Source organism: Dreissena polymorpha, chromosome 4 (assembly GCF_020536995.1).
Source record: "Dreissena polymorpha isolate Duluth1 chromosome 4, UMN_Dpol_1.0, whole genome shotgun sequence".
NCBI classification, from domain to species: domain Eukaryota; kingdom Metazoa; phylum Mollusca; class Bivalvia; order Myida; family Dreissenidae; genus Dreissena; species Dreissena polymorpha.
In genome coordinates, this window is record NC_068358.1 from 37178999 (window position 1) to 37194702 (window position 15704).

The 15704-nt window shown below is 33.7% G+C and overlaps 1 protein-coding gene across 2 annotated transcripts in view; it reads left to right on the forward strand.

Moving 5' to 3' along the window:
- The window catches only part of LOC127879903 (arrestin domain-containing protein 3-like), a 35549-nt gene that overhangs the window by 4005 nt on the left and 15840 nt on the right, over positions 1 to 15704 (forward strand). Inside the window, exon 1 of one of the 2 annotated variants that reach the window (XM_052427009.1) lies at positions 10702 to 11156. The exons of the other annotated variant lie outside the window; for it this stretch is intronic. Coding sequence (XP_052282969.1) covers positions 11015 to 11156 — 142 coding nt within the window. The 5' untranslated portion in view covers positions 10702 to 11014. Of the gene's footprint in view, positions 1 to 10701; positions 11157 to 15704 lie in introns of those variants that run through there. 2 annotated transcript variants of the gene reach the window in all.

Sequence of the window (15704 nt, forward strand, 5' to 3'; positions counted from 1 at the left end):
CACAGGTGAAACATTTCAACTTCAACTTAGATAAGGCACATATAAAGTATTTATGTTATATAAAAAACGTAGATGAGAAATATAATGCAATAATACATAATCAGGTGTTCTTGAAATATGTATCAAACAATGGTATGGAATATTACTAACGATAGCAGATGTCAATCATATTTAAATTATTCTGAACCATTACCTGGTAATGGTATTTTGAAAACACTTTTCTGGGATTAAACCATTTAATACAAACGAAAATGTAAATGTGAAATTTCATAAACTTAAGTTTTAGTGTAAAGTATGTTTGTTTGATATTGCGATGATGTCTTAAACCTGACTAAACTGGAATATATAGAAAATGGTGCGATACGAATGATTAATCGGTATTTATTGAACAAAATTATATGTACTCTATCTACTATGTATAATATACTTGTATGTTGACGTAAATGAATAACTGCTGACAATCTACATTCAAAATAGCGTATATTAAAAGTGATGTCTAACAATAAACATATATGCTATTAATTCTGGATATGTATTTTTCTCCTCACAATACCATTTTTATATAAATATTGGTCCACAGAGAATATATAATAAGTTCATGCTCGGTTACGCAGATTATGTAGCCAAAAATAGGTTTAAAGATTTTGCATAATTCTGGATTTTAAAATGAAAACCATCTTTAAAAGAATCTTGTAGTGTGTCTTATTGATACAAAAGAGCTATCGTAAGTAATATTCCATACCATTGTAAAAAATCCAATATGATCATATTGTACTTAGCAAGCAAATGGAACTGTATTACTAGCGTAGTTCAGTTTACAATTAATCAGTGTAGTATGGAGAGCGTTGAACTCAAACAGATCAAAGAATTTCAGGGAAGCTGTGTATACAATCTATGATAAACAGATTGTGTTAAGGGCGCAGGGCACGATATTAATAAAAATTTGTTTTGCAAATATAATGTGCATTGACCGTGCCAAGGCGGTGACCCTAGCTTTATTCTTATATGTGTTTATGTTGTTTTGTGTTGTGCTGTTTTGTGCTGTTTTGTACTGTTTTGGCAATCGGTCACTTGCCTTAAATAAAGGACCAACTAATTGTTTATAATAAGAATTCAATACTGCTCCAGCAGCTGGAGTTTCACTTCTTTATATTGAGTGTGAAGAGATGTGTTGGCAATTGTGTTCTATTTTAATCGTGTGTTTTTACTCGTTGAGCTTAAGTTTGCATATATGACAACCACAATCTGAAATAAAGGGGAAACCTCGATCTTAGAATGAGAGTTTAATAAATGCGCCTACGAAGTATCTTAAGTTTGAAATGTAATTTTTGTTGACATCAATTTTATTTGTTCCATGCCTGATTCTTTCTGGCATGCAGGGATTTAAAAAAGAGTTTAAGTGCACATCTTGAAATAAAATGAATTGGTTGCAGTCTGTGAAATCACTTGACGGGTATAAAAGGGGATTTCGGTCTGGCTAATGTGGTTTACGGGAACAATTAAATGTACCGGTGGAAAGCTGTTTTAGTATTTTGAAAGTGTAAACTAAAAGTTTGGATAATATGAACGATATAATTATCTACTTATTTTATATATTAATAACACGTAGAAATAATGAGCCGTTTTTAAAACATATATATATTTCTGTCTGTGCACGCATTTAAACTGAGATTGTAATATTTTATAGCAACAACAAACTCCTGAACGATGTACACTTTCGAAATCTCCAAATTATTTAAGGTATTATCAAGGCTGCTACACACGTCAGCATATTTGTTGTTTTACTCTGTACAAAAAATAACAACACAAGTAACGGGAGCCATGTGTAGGTAAATGACTCCAAATTGCTGCTCGACAATTTATGATATGATTAATTTATTAATCACATAACACGGGCCTTAAGAGAAAGCATATTCGTGCGTGTACGCCAGGTCTCGAAGTAATTAGGTTTGATATTCAGATCATAACTATAACACATACCTCTGACGAGTATGTTGACGTCAAGCGCATTGATCTGTCTCGTGGAACTATTAAGATGTACACAATAATCATTTTCGCGAGTACCATTGTGGGAATCATTTGAACTTCTGCGTGAAAGAATCTTAAGATTGATTCAGTAATGTCGCCGTTAATAGAGCGTCCAGGAAATATAGGACATTAAACTAAACTATGGAGAATGACCGTTCATTTAAGTGTTGACAATACAACATTGAACAGATGAAGATGTAACCCGTTCAAAAGAAAACATAAACAAGACAATTCGAAAATATACAATAACATTATACATTATAAAACATTGAAACAAATTGAGAATTGTTTCAATGCTTGAAACCTACAATATGTTATTAAACATTCGACTATAATTACGTAAGATTAAGCATAGACACCGAAAAAGACGCGCATGTAACAATTTATCAGGTATGAAGGCGGGCAATGTAGTACAGGATTTCTCGCTGTCCTTGTGTACAATGGTGGCTGGGGTAACGTGCCCCGTGTATCTGGCAGGGCACGCAGTGATGGGCACACTTCATTTGGACGTTCTGCAACACTTTCCTCTTAAATGTAAGTTGGTTCCTTTCAGAGGTTATTTGTTGATTAACTGCTGTAGTAATTACTTGATGTTTATTCGTGTGACATACCTAATTTTGTATATGCATTAATACGTCAATAAAAATATTACTTAATTATCATGTCATTAGCTTGCTCCACAGTCTGATGGTATTTTGTTGAGCACGGCGTTCATTTTCAGAAACTGTTTTCTGAAGAATGATTTTTCTCATTGTTAAAAAGGTTCAAACCGGAAATCAAAACATTATCTTTACTTAAATGACACATTTCGGGATTTAAGCTAACACATTCTAGTCAAATTTCATTAAAGACCTGTTGCCAAAATAAACATGAAAACCATTCATACAAAACATCTCATGCAAATATACAATACATAAGCAGCTATCAAGCTCCACTTAATTAGCTCGAATTAGCCGGCAATTAATGCTGACAAGTAATGAGGCTTCCAGTTCAAATGATACATTATATGAAGATATGTAGATGCAATGGTTGTGTATTAGGGTGTTAAGGGTGGGAGTAAAACCTCTTAATGTTTATTTGTCTATTGAAAGGGTGATTGAACTGTTCATGCAACGTTTTACTGTACCATGATTCTGAAACGATTCCTACTGCATAGATTGAAAATAAAACAATTGTTGTAATGTTGATATAGCGTATACGTCTGTCACTATCACAATAGAGGCGGGTATATACCGTTTGTATTAACTATGTAACGATTGTTTTGATGCAATACAATAATAAGCAGTTAAATATTGAGCTGATACATAAATATTTCAAAATAAGAGATTTAATTTGTCCGAAACAAAGCAATATCTGTTAACAAGTTCAACAACCTAAAAAATAGCACAAACGCTTCCGCGCAAATTATGACTTCAACAAGATCCTAATCTTGTATGATGCATATTTCTGGCTATGTTTAGCAATTCTTATTATAACGTTATAAAATATGTGCGCTTCAGTTTGCAATGCCAGTCGGTACATTTTCAACATAAAGACGTTTAAATGAAATAAAACATTTGCAGTTAATGTCTAGTTTTGACATACGCGCCAGTTTAGTATATTGTTGCCACGTGATAGCGAGGATTTAAAGAAGAGTATCTGTCTAATTCATCACATAGATTTAGTGTTGCACTGCACATTGCAATGAACAGGTTTATCTGGATTGTTTTAAGGATTGCTCTGAAACGAGCAGAGAAGTCAGAATTTGTTATTCAGGTGGAACTTGCAAAACTTGATTACCCGTTCTGAAACGACGTACGCTATAAACGAATTAAAAATAACATTCCAACATGTGAAAACTTTTTAGACGGTGTATTGAATAAGTAAGGTCATAAACATAATAGATCATTTACGAATTAGAGGCATGCCTTTGTCATCAATAGTTTGTGTAATAAAAAATAACATAGAGTTGTTGGACACTGAGTCTGCTTTGACGGTAGAATTGAATCTAAATCTGTTTATTTGTGATATAGGCCTCCGGCCCCTGACACATACACATATATATTACAATTCATGCAAGACAATGGTGTGTGCACAAATGGTTGGCATAGTATTTAAACGTAAAGTCGAGTGGTAAACAATGCTTAACAATAGCATGCTAAAACATTATACAGTAATTACATGTAGTAGAACAAAAAGATTCACATATTTCATCCGAAACACGCGCATGCACGCACGTACGCACATTCACACATGTATATAATTATATTCATTTATATGCATACATACACATACAAATGTTATTGAGTATATATACGATATATAACTGTATAAACCCTGCATATATCCTACAAAGATCTAGAAGCTATTCTATAGGATGCGTACAAGTAGTAATAGCTGAAATTATGTAATATAGGTAGGGCCTACCGTAAATTGACAGAAATTGTATGCCGAGTAGTAAGCCTATCGAAACGAAATATAGGACTTTCCCGGTAAGAGACTACATTTTAAGATTAATAACACTTTGACATTCATTTGAAAATATAGCTTAGTCCTGTGGCAAACCTCTAAATTAGGCTATATTGAAGATCAAGAATTAAATAATCGCGTTTCAAGTGCTTTAACAATGTAATAAGCAGTTTGTTTAATTGTATGTTCATTTTTGCTTGACAACATTATAAACAAGTTATGTATTTTTGGGTTTATGAAAAATTTACGTTGTATATATGTTTTCCGTATATCCTGTAATACAGGGCACTTGAATAGGAAATGTAATTCGTTTTCTTTTTCACAAGTATTGCAAATTGGACAAAGTCGCTGTTCTCTTGTTATACCGCGATATCTGCCTGTTTCGATTTCTATCGGAAAGGTTCCGGAACGAAGTTGGGCAAAACTGCGCCTAAATTTGCGCACATATAGGATGTCTGAGTATGCTTCGTGTTCGTATTGTGACTTAATATGTTTATATAATTCAAGTTTGGGAGATGTATTTACTATACTCCACCAGTTCTGTAAGTATTGAGACTTAGCCCTTTCTTTAAATTCATTTATAAATTTTTGTTGGTTTGGGACATGCTGGTTCATCCATATGTAATGAAATCCATTTGTGCTAGTTCTTAATTTCATTGGCCCAAATAAAGTAGAGATTTAAGTTTGTGTTCAATAAGAAACCAGTATTTTAGGCATCGATTTTGTGAAGTTATTACAATAGGGTAGCGACCACAGTCTCCGAGGCTCGTGATATATGCTGTTTTTTCACCAACACAAAGGTACCTTTTGCAGGCATGTCGATGGACCGATTCGATACATTGAATTTCTTTAAAACCCCAAATTTCACTTCCTTGTAATAAAACAGGACTTATTTTACTGTCAAACAGTTTAAAGAAGACCGAATTAGATAGTTGACCATATTTATACAATGACGACAATATGCCATTCAAGGCACGCTTCCCCTAAATTGCATTTTCGCTAGCCATTTTACTTAGCGAAAGAGAAGGAAAGAAGCAGGCACCAACGTAGGTAAAGGACTGAACAACGTCAATTAAAGTACCCGCATAACTCCAGCGTTTATTCATAGCTGGTTTACCCCCCCCCTTTCTGAAGACCATTATCTTTATTGTTTGTGGGTTAACATGTAATCCTGTTCTCGTACAGAATTGTTGCAATGAATCGAGTTGGCGCTGTAAACCCAAAACCGTATCAGCTAGAAGAGCAACATCATCTGCGAACATATGCAGTAACATTTCAGCATCATTTGGTGAAATTTGTATCCCTCTCACACCGTTATTTAATAATTATTGTACTAATTCGTTTATGAAAAAGGAAAATAATTGGATTGGGAACAAACACCCTTGTTTTAGACCGATTTTGCAATCAATATAGTCAGTGTACCCGTTACTGCATCGGACGCGAGACTTGACGTTTTCATACATAGCCTTTAGTATGTTTTAAAGTTTACCTTTTATGTTAGCTTCTTGTAAAATCTGCCATAGAATACTACGATCTACTGAGTCATATGCAGTCTTAAAATCAATAAAACCTACGTAAAACTTTCCACGTTTTTGGACAATATTTTGGAAATGAGAGTTTGCAGTACAAAGGCGTTATCTAATTGTCGAATAACCAGCTCGGAATCCGGATTGACTTTCGTGTATTGAAGCGAACGCGTTAGCATAGAACGATAGCCGTCTATTAATCACACTAGTAAATAATTAACCAAATATATCTAACAATGATATGCCTCGATAGTTTTGAGGAGAGTTAATATCACCCTTTTTATGTATTGGCACTATTATAGCGGAGCTCCAGTCCGATGGAAAATAGCCTGTATTAAATATTCGGTTAAATAAACTAATATTGGTAAAATAAATGTATGCGAATATTTAAAGAATGCAGGGGGAATTTCATCCTGACCGCGGCTCTTGGATTCATTAAGAGCTCGTATACTTAATAAAATTTCTTCATCGGTAATTTCACTATTGAAAAGTTCTTCTTCCACTTCAGACAAGTTATTTGTTATGTTTTGGTCAGGCGGTATAGTGCCATTGTTCGCATTCGCCGTAAATAGTGTTTCAAAATGCAATTTCCAGTCGTCTGTGCTAATTACGTTTTCGGTATTATTTGTTTCGGAGCGGTTCTTAAGTTTCTTCCAAAAGGATTTGGGGTTATTTATATTTGAACATAAGTCATCAAGCTTGATATTATAAAAAAGTTGTTTTTTACGGTTACAACAATCTTTGAATTCTTTTTTCGCCTGAAGGTAGTTATTCATATTAGTTTCCGAAGAGTTAACTCGGAAATTATGTAAACACGATAGTTTTACCCGTTTATAATCGCGGCATTCTTTGTCAAACCACTGTGGTCTGAGAGTGGATACTTTGCATTGTGATTCTTTGAGGCAAACAGCTGAACATTGTTGAAAAATGCCAACAATGTGACTAACGAATTATTTCTTCCAATTAAATTTTACATGAGAATCTTAAATACAAATTTTGCAGTAAAAAATATTGTTTGTATTTTTTATTTGTTTTAATTTACTTGGTAATATATGTGTCTAAAAACAATCAATCAAACGTATTGTGCCATAAGTCGATTTTTCTAATCATGCATCTCGTAAGATGTGATGATTAATTGTGTTCATTGTGTTCAGCGTGTGGTCTCCAAAAATACAAAATAGCACGAAATGTGTATGTGTCATTGTTGACTAAGCTCAGTGTATGTTCTCAGAAACCCTAGCTACATGTTTCCCGGGGACCGTTTCAATAAGCGTCGTAGTACACATTTACGATACGATACGTTTTTCGAAGATGCATAATTGCCAAAGTCCATATCATATTATTATAAATTGTCAGTACTTAATTAATTGTATTGGCACCTCAAGCGCCGTATATATTTGATGAGCTTGGAGAACTAGTTCCTGTACTTATAAAGATTACAATTACAAATTTCTCTGGTAAGTTAAAATTGTCGTACGATCGTTTATGAAACGGCCCCCTGGACTCTAAATTGGACATTTTTTAACATACTTGGATTTCAAGGATTCTTCGCGAACTATTAACTGTGCATGTGTACTTATAAGGCGGATAACATAATAATGTCATGATAGTAAGATTTATATAATCACACTACTGACTGCTTCAAACTTTGTCCGTACTGGAACAACCATAAAGCTGACTGAAAGGTGCTCATGATTATACAAATAACAACAATAGCCGATTCATAAACGTGCCTTAAAACAACTTTCGTCTATATCCGTATCAAACCACTATGAATTAACAATATTAAGCTGCAAAAACTACAAGAGCTATGCCATTCCTATTTTTAGCTCGGCGTTTTCGGAGAAAACCCGAGGTATTGTTATAGCCAGCTCGTCGTCCGCCGTCCGACGTCCGCCGTCTGACGTCCGCCGTCCGCTGTCCGCGTCGTGCTAAAACCTTTACATTGGCTCTTAAATCAAAGTGCTTCCACCTACAACTTTGAAACTTCATATGTAGATGCACCTTGATGAGTTCTACACGCCACACTAGGGGACACTAGGTCAAAGGTCAAGGTCACTGTGACCTCTAAACAAAAATCTGACAAGCTTTCATTTATTCAAAACTGCACCCGTAGCCGAGCGTGGCACCCGTTATGCGGTGCTCTTGTATTTGTATTGCGTGAAGCATACATAACTATTACTTATTGAAGTAATGGTTTCGTTTTCAAAGTAGATGGGGCCAGATTTAAAGATGAAAAATATCCTGTATACATGTATTTCGAAATGTTTTTGATGGTAATACCGCCGTTTCGATCTGTGTAAAGACAAGCAATGCGTCATTGTCCCAGAACGCGCAATGTCAATAATTGAAAACCTTTAATGAGCTTGGTGTTCAATGGATGTGTAGCTCATTATGTCGAATAGTACCCCCACCTTCAATGTTGTCATCACTCATAGCATTTAGGTAACCTCGTAAACGAGATTTAGTTGTTACAGTATGTAGCATTATAACAACATATATCAGTATATATGTATGTGCGAACATTTGTTATATCTCATCTTAGTCACTTTCAAATGTATCCGTTATAATTCTATAATAACAAGTATTAATTAAGCCAAGACATGACTTGTTAAACGAATTATTTCTGCACTGTCTCTATACTGATAACAAAATTCGCGTTTTATATGCATCTTCATTAACGTAAAAAATCAACATGAACATATTAACAACAGAACATATTTATTAACCGTTTCCACCTATGCTTTTTGTTTAGCCTCGTGTTCATCAATCAAGCTAATGATGTATGAGAATGAATGATCTGCCTTGAATCTCTACAGATTCTACGGACGAAAGAAAGCTTGTTATCTTTCTTTTACCAGGTATGTTCTGTAAAGTATTGAAACACCCTTTAACGTAAAGTCTATAATATAGAAATTTATTTTAATTTCAAGTATTTTAATCAAAGACCGATATAATGTGGTATTTATAAGAATATTAACAATCCCTTTAAGAATATGTTTCTTTAAATAAAAAAGAAATGCTATAAGCATTATATTCAAATAAGTTGTAATACGATGAATTAATCGTTGTAATTTTATCTGCGGCTTGGTTTTTTTAAACATTCGTGCAATGTGATTAATTCTGACCAACGTCAACGTTTTTAACTTGGTTCAGTGCCACTTCAAATAAGTTTCAAGTCTTTTAATATGTTAAGCGTAGATAAATTGGCATTGTAATATTGGCTTTATTTGGATCATGGAGTGCGATGTGTTTAAAGAAAGTTGTTTGCTCACTAAAAAGTGAAACATTCTGTTTATGTCCTGCTCGTGCTATAGGAGCTGCGTTATCTTGTATAATCGATAGTATAGGTTAATTTTACATAAAAAAATTGTCAAAGATTTGTAATTAGTTTTATAAAGACCTGTTCTTTAGGTCATGACAAATAGAACAGAGATGCCCGTCGGATTTTCTGCTCCTTTAAATATTATTATAATTTAAAAAACTGAAATCAAAATCATATGTTGTTACCTTATATTTGAATGTGTTTCATATTTTATTTCTCGTTCACTATGTTGATCAAAAATATAATCCCAAAATATAATCCCAAAAGACCAAAGTGTACTAAGTAATAGGAAGGGATTTCAATTACGTATCTGTTAGTTGAACATGTGCCAGTTGAGTTGTATAAATTAATCGGGCATGTGTTTTATGGAGACCGTTGAACTCAAAAAAAGTTCACAGTGTTCATTATAGCTGGGTACATAGGCTACGAAATAGATGTTCTGTTGATGAATTAACTGTCCGAACATATGCTGGATAAAATATACTTTGCTGGATAACACATATTTGTGTTATAAATATGAAAATGTCAAGTTATATTTGGAACTTTTGCCAGTACCCTTATGGAATAATGTGTTTGGTTCTTATTATCCATAATCTGAAATTCACGTGAAGCTTTGGCCGTTTTTATTAGATTTAAAGGAGTGGGTCTTAGATATACGATCACACTACAGTTGGATTAAACGGTGGTACTACTTTTATTTTTTTAAGTTTGAAGACCAAAGGGATTTTCATTTCTTGTTAGACAATCCCAAGTCAATGAATGCCAAGAACATTTCTTGAATTGTGTATTGAGAAGGGAAATGTAATTCAAAATATCTGGCATGCAAATGGCATTGATTATTTTCCGTGATTAAACTTGAAGGATATAATAAGATATAAAAGCCTCGAAAATACAGTTGCACTAAACGATGCAATTCATTGCAGTTATGTTATGGTGATATGTTGATAGTGTCAACGAGTAGTTAATAACGTGCCGAAATTTTGAAGACATAATAACGCATTTTCTTCAGGCTTTCGAGCGATAGACAATGTAGTTAATGCATACATGTTCCAAATATCTATATGTAAATATGTTTTGTTTTAAGCAAGGACTCTCTGCACATTTGACGCAATAGAAATATAATAGATAAGAATAGATCATCGAGTTTCTTCACACTACTAGACAACCTTTGATACTCTTCACTGCAAATGACAAATGAGAAATACTCGTAGTAAATGGCTTGTAAGACATTTTGTCAGACTAAAACATTTTTTACACAAGACTTAAGTGGAAAAATATGTGTACGTGCAAGCTGGGGCTGGAGATAACGAAGTAAGAGAGGCATATCATACCTACCCAGTATTCTATTGGCGTTATGCGCATTAATTTTCGACATGCCAATTATAAACATGTATAATATACATCGCTGATACTTCATTTGCATCGCCTTTCTGAGGACCGTCTTGAATATGGATTGTTCGTGAAGTGACAATTCCTGGATCTATGTATGTCTGTATCGGTCGTTATGCGGCCTGTGTGAAGGGCATTTTATGAAAACCCAATTTAAAAAACTGTTGAAGTAATCATTGGTTGTTGCTATCTGCCGAAACGATATAGTGTAATTTAAATTTACAGCAATGTTAAATTATTGCGTTTGCAAAAAGTAGAATTTTCGCCATTGACCTTTTCCTCTTATAATCGCACGACTATGAAATCGGGAAATGTGGTACAGGATTTCGCGCTGTCCTTGCGTTCTCGGCTGTGTGATGTAACGTGCCCCGTGTATTTGGCAGGAGACGCAGTGGTGGGCACTCTACACTTGAACGTTCTGCAACACTTTCCTCTAACATGTAAGTTGGGTAACTAGCTTCACAGTTGGTTATCTGATTATCCAGGGTACAGAATCAACGGGGTTTTCATGGGGTTACACATGGACTAGACAGAATGTAAAGAAACCGTTACGAACTTTTATTTTGCAAATATCTTAAGTTATTGGAATATATTTGCAAAACAAATCTTTATTGCATAAAAGCCTGTTTTTCTTGCAGTCTGTGCCGATATCTTGAGGTATTAGAATAAATCATTGAATACGTCTGAAATCGGCGACAACATTTCACCTTGCGTGACGCATAGGTGTGCAGTATACATGTAATTTTGAGCAAGAACACAAGCTTATTAAATAAAGTATTTCTGATGTGTTTCACATTGCCATAAGCACCATAACAAGCTGTCGTTTATGCAAAAGTTGAAATTCTTGAAAAAATGTTTTAAAAAGTTTTTTTGAAAAAAGCAGCACTTACCGGTGTGTTACATCCAATAACGTTTAGTGGGGAAAACCCAACAAAGTCTAGTGATCATGCACAATGGATCTGGTAATAACAATCCGTCGGATGTAATTCAATTGTTTTCATGTCTGTGGTCGATGTCCCGATTTAGTATCGTAAACCGCTGTGTTCAAGCTTATTCCTGACACTATATGAAGGCGGGAAATGTGGCAAAGGATTTCTCGATGTCCTTGTGAACAAGTTTGATGGGTGTAAGGTGCCCCATATGCCTGGCAGAAGACGTTCTGCAACAGCAACAGCAAATTAGTATCCATCATATAACTTCTTTTTGCCCCATAGGCAGTTGGTAAATAAAAAATCGTTTTTTTTTCTTCAAATATTTGTCATTGAACAATACGATGCAGAAATATTAGTATTAATTATGTCTGAACACCAATTATATCTTAAACATAATAATAATTTAATTAATACTTAAGCAATTAACAACAATGGCATGAACTTATATTATTATATGGTGCAATGGTTTCAAACATGTGAATACCTTCGTCTATGCAGTGCCCTTAAATGAACGATTGCAAGCTTGTGTTTTTTTCACACGCAGTGAGAGGTAGAAAAAAATTAATGTGTTCGGGTTGTTTAATATCTGCGGTTAGTAAATCTTGTGTTTTCTGCAAGATGACATAAGCTACGACTCTGAATCAGTTGCATTCATTTCAACCGCTATGTCGTTGTTGTTATTGTTTTTTGTTTTAAAACAATTTAGAAAATGGGTTTCGGTGAATAACTAAGGTAACCGAATTTACTATGAACTTACGGTATGTTTGTATAATGCAGTTAATTACTCATTTAATAAAAAGCAAATCAATGCGTATATATTTGAGTTGAGCGTTACTTTCCTACAAATAATGTTGTCGTTTTGACTATCACTGTGGCCAATTAGATTGTTAGATTGTTTAAGTAGTTGAAACTCAGTGTTGATGCTGTCGTCAGACTTGTCAAACAGAAAGCCATCAGAAGTCGTATAGATTTATGAACTGTTCAAGATTGGGGTAACGTCATGTTTGTCTGTCTGTTGGCTTGTTTGAGCATATATAGAACATAGATCGATTTGTTTTACTCAACAAAATGTAATGGGCAGATGCCAATTATTTGCACACGACTCAACGCTCGAACTTCTAGGCTCGACCTCTGGGTAACCTTTACAAAAAGCAGTTGTTTTCATTAAAATTTCAAAGAACCTGCGATTTGTTTGTTGATGCCTTGGATTAACGAATTGGTGATATCACTTTCAATATCAAAGAGTCATATTGTGTTAGCTTTTGTCGTATTTTCCATTAAACTTGTATATATTGCTTTATATAACTTACCATTACCAACACTTTTCAATACGTTGGTGTACAAACATATTTGTCAATTTATAACTTGCATCTCTCACATAGCATGCCGCCTTTGCTCTGGGTTAAAAGAGCGGTAAACTCAAGAAATCCCATATATTCGCCAGATAAACCCAGTGGTATTTACGGTAGCGGTGTGGTTTATGGATTTTCAAGTACATGGGATGGCAAATCAGAAGATATAAACTATGATTAATTGATTTACAAGCCCCACACTGTTTGTCTGATAAATTCTTCAAAGCCAATAACACATTTGATATATTTAAACTGAAAGGAAAAAGGATACCTCAATGTATACAGTTACATGTTCACTGTATTGTTACACATAAGAAAATAATGTATGTATGTGTGTAATTAATGTGTTCCCATATGTCTGTTTGGTTATTAACATTATTTATTATATAGTAGTAGCATGAGCCTGATAACAACTTTATCTGCCCACAACAGCCATCTTTTGGCAGACAGAACAAAGATATACCCGTCAACCGTTAAAACAGCACGCAACGAAACAATAGGTTTTAATTAATCAACCTTTAAGTGCGAGTTTGCCAAACTACCACGTACAAAACAACTACACATTTATACATTAAAATTTAATTTCTTCTACATAACTGACTTGGTTAATATTTACCTTGAATGTTTTTTACATAAAGCATGTAGCTATTCATACTCATATCACAAATGTAGTTCTGTCTTTCAGTGGAAAATTGGGGATTCGATACAAAACATTCCAGTCTAATTTAATGTGAGATAAATTTACCGACATTTAATGGAAGATAAATAAAACTGCTGCCAAAATAAACAAAATTTCACCTAAAGATATCTAGAGCAAATATACGCGTAGAATACACAAAAATATTTTTTCCATACAATGGTATTTCTACATGGCAACTTATCAACAATTTAATAAAGCATAAAAGCACACAACGAACACAAACAAAAATGAATTAAGCTTAAAACATTATCTAACCTCTTAGACCAGAATAAATAACTCACATGGTGTATTAACATAATGAACAACATTGAAAATAAAACGAAAGAAAACACCCATACCGTAATAGTTATGTGGTCAATGCCATGGAGCAATCAATGTTAAAAAACAAATTTGAGGTTTACGGTAATCCGGTTTGAATTGTATCCCATACTTCATACTAGGCCAAAATTAATTTACACAAGACAGAAGCGTAAATAGAGTTTCACATCATCGCATCGCAATCCAAACTATCAATAATTTGTTAAAAATGAAGTTATTAGTACATTAATACAATTTCTACTTGTTAAAAGACCTCTTTTGCTCCATATTTTGCTTACATAGAGAGAACCTTTGGAAATAAATAGCATATACTAAAGAAGTTTATGAAAATATACAATTTAATTAATTCTTAATAAAGAGAACAGTGTAAAAGAACACAAACAGTATGTTATTCAAATATAAATTCACGTATAATAGAAATAATCGATTTCATAATTCTATGATAGATTTATGATACGTGTAGTGTTTGCGTATGCTCAAATTGATGTGGACCGGAGTCGTTCACCTATTACGTAATGATACAATAATCGGAAATATGTATTAATTCATATTTGGTTTATTGTTTCTCGTCTATTGGCACACAGTACAAAACAATTACGTATGTATACCTTGTGGTCAAAATAACATTCGCACTATTAACAATCAAACCTGACGCGAGCTCATCGTTCAACGTTATTGTCTCATTTATGAGACAGGGGGGGGGGCTCAAATACAAGCTATGTAATAATTTGTGTACGTTGTGTTAAAAAGTGAAATATAATGTGATTTTAATACTTCGCAGTTTCATATTGCTTGACAAAAGGGGGAAAATTGGTCCGTTTTATCAAATATAAGAGCTGTTTATGTGACGTAGAGGGAATTCCAGACGACAAAACTAAACTTGTCACAGTATCTCAACATTTGGTTGCACTAAGTTTTTTTAAATCTGGCTTTAACGGCATTGTTTGTAATTAAAACCGCTTAGATATGTAATACAGACAACACTCAAATAAACCCACAACTTTATTTGGTAAAATCACTGTAGATATTTGTAAGAGCAAAACTTATCGATTTATAAGGTTTATATATGTACAACATTTATATATCACACTTTCAAATAAATAATTAATAATGACAAAAGATTGACTCGAAGGTAAGGATTTGCTTACTATAGTATAACAAATATAAATAAATTTTACTCAACATTTAAAAACATTCAACATTGAAACTATTTGTTGGATATGATGGAATATCGATTTTAATTCACACAAATAAATCATACATTTTTTTTACTGTTTTAATGTTTACAAATACATATTTGTGTGTGGGTTCTGTTCAAATATTGCCGTCGTAACGTCATAAAAATGAAGTCATTTCACAGTAAAACGTCGTTCACTGTTTGAAAAAGTATTAATTCACTGATATGCCTCAATAAATATCCGGAAAGCAATAAATAAATTAGGTTTATTTCACATCTACAGGTATAACGAAATAATAAAATAAAAAAATCCCATAACAGTTATCACCTGTTCTTGTTTGGTCAGTGTAAATCAATCACGGTAACGATGCATGAAAGTCTGACACTGGCTTGAATCAATGCAAACTGAAGTAGGGTTCAACTACAGGAGTTTGTTTTGATCCACGCTAAAACATGTGTACTGACATGTCAATCAATATTTTCTCGCAAGACTGACTAAGCACTACCTT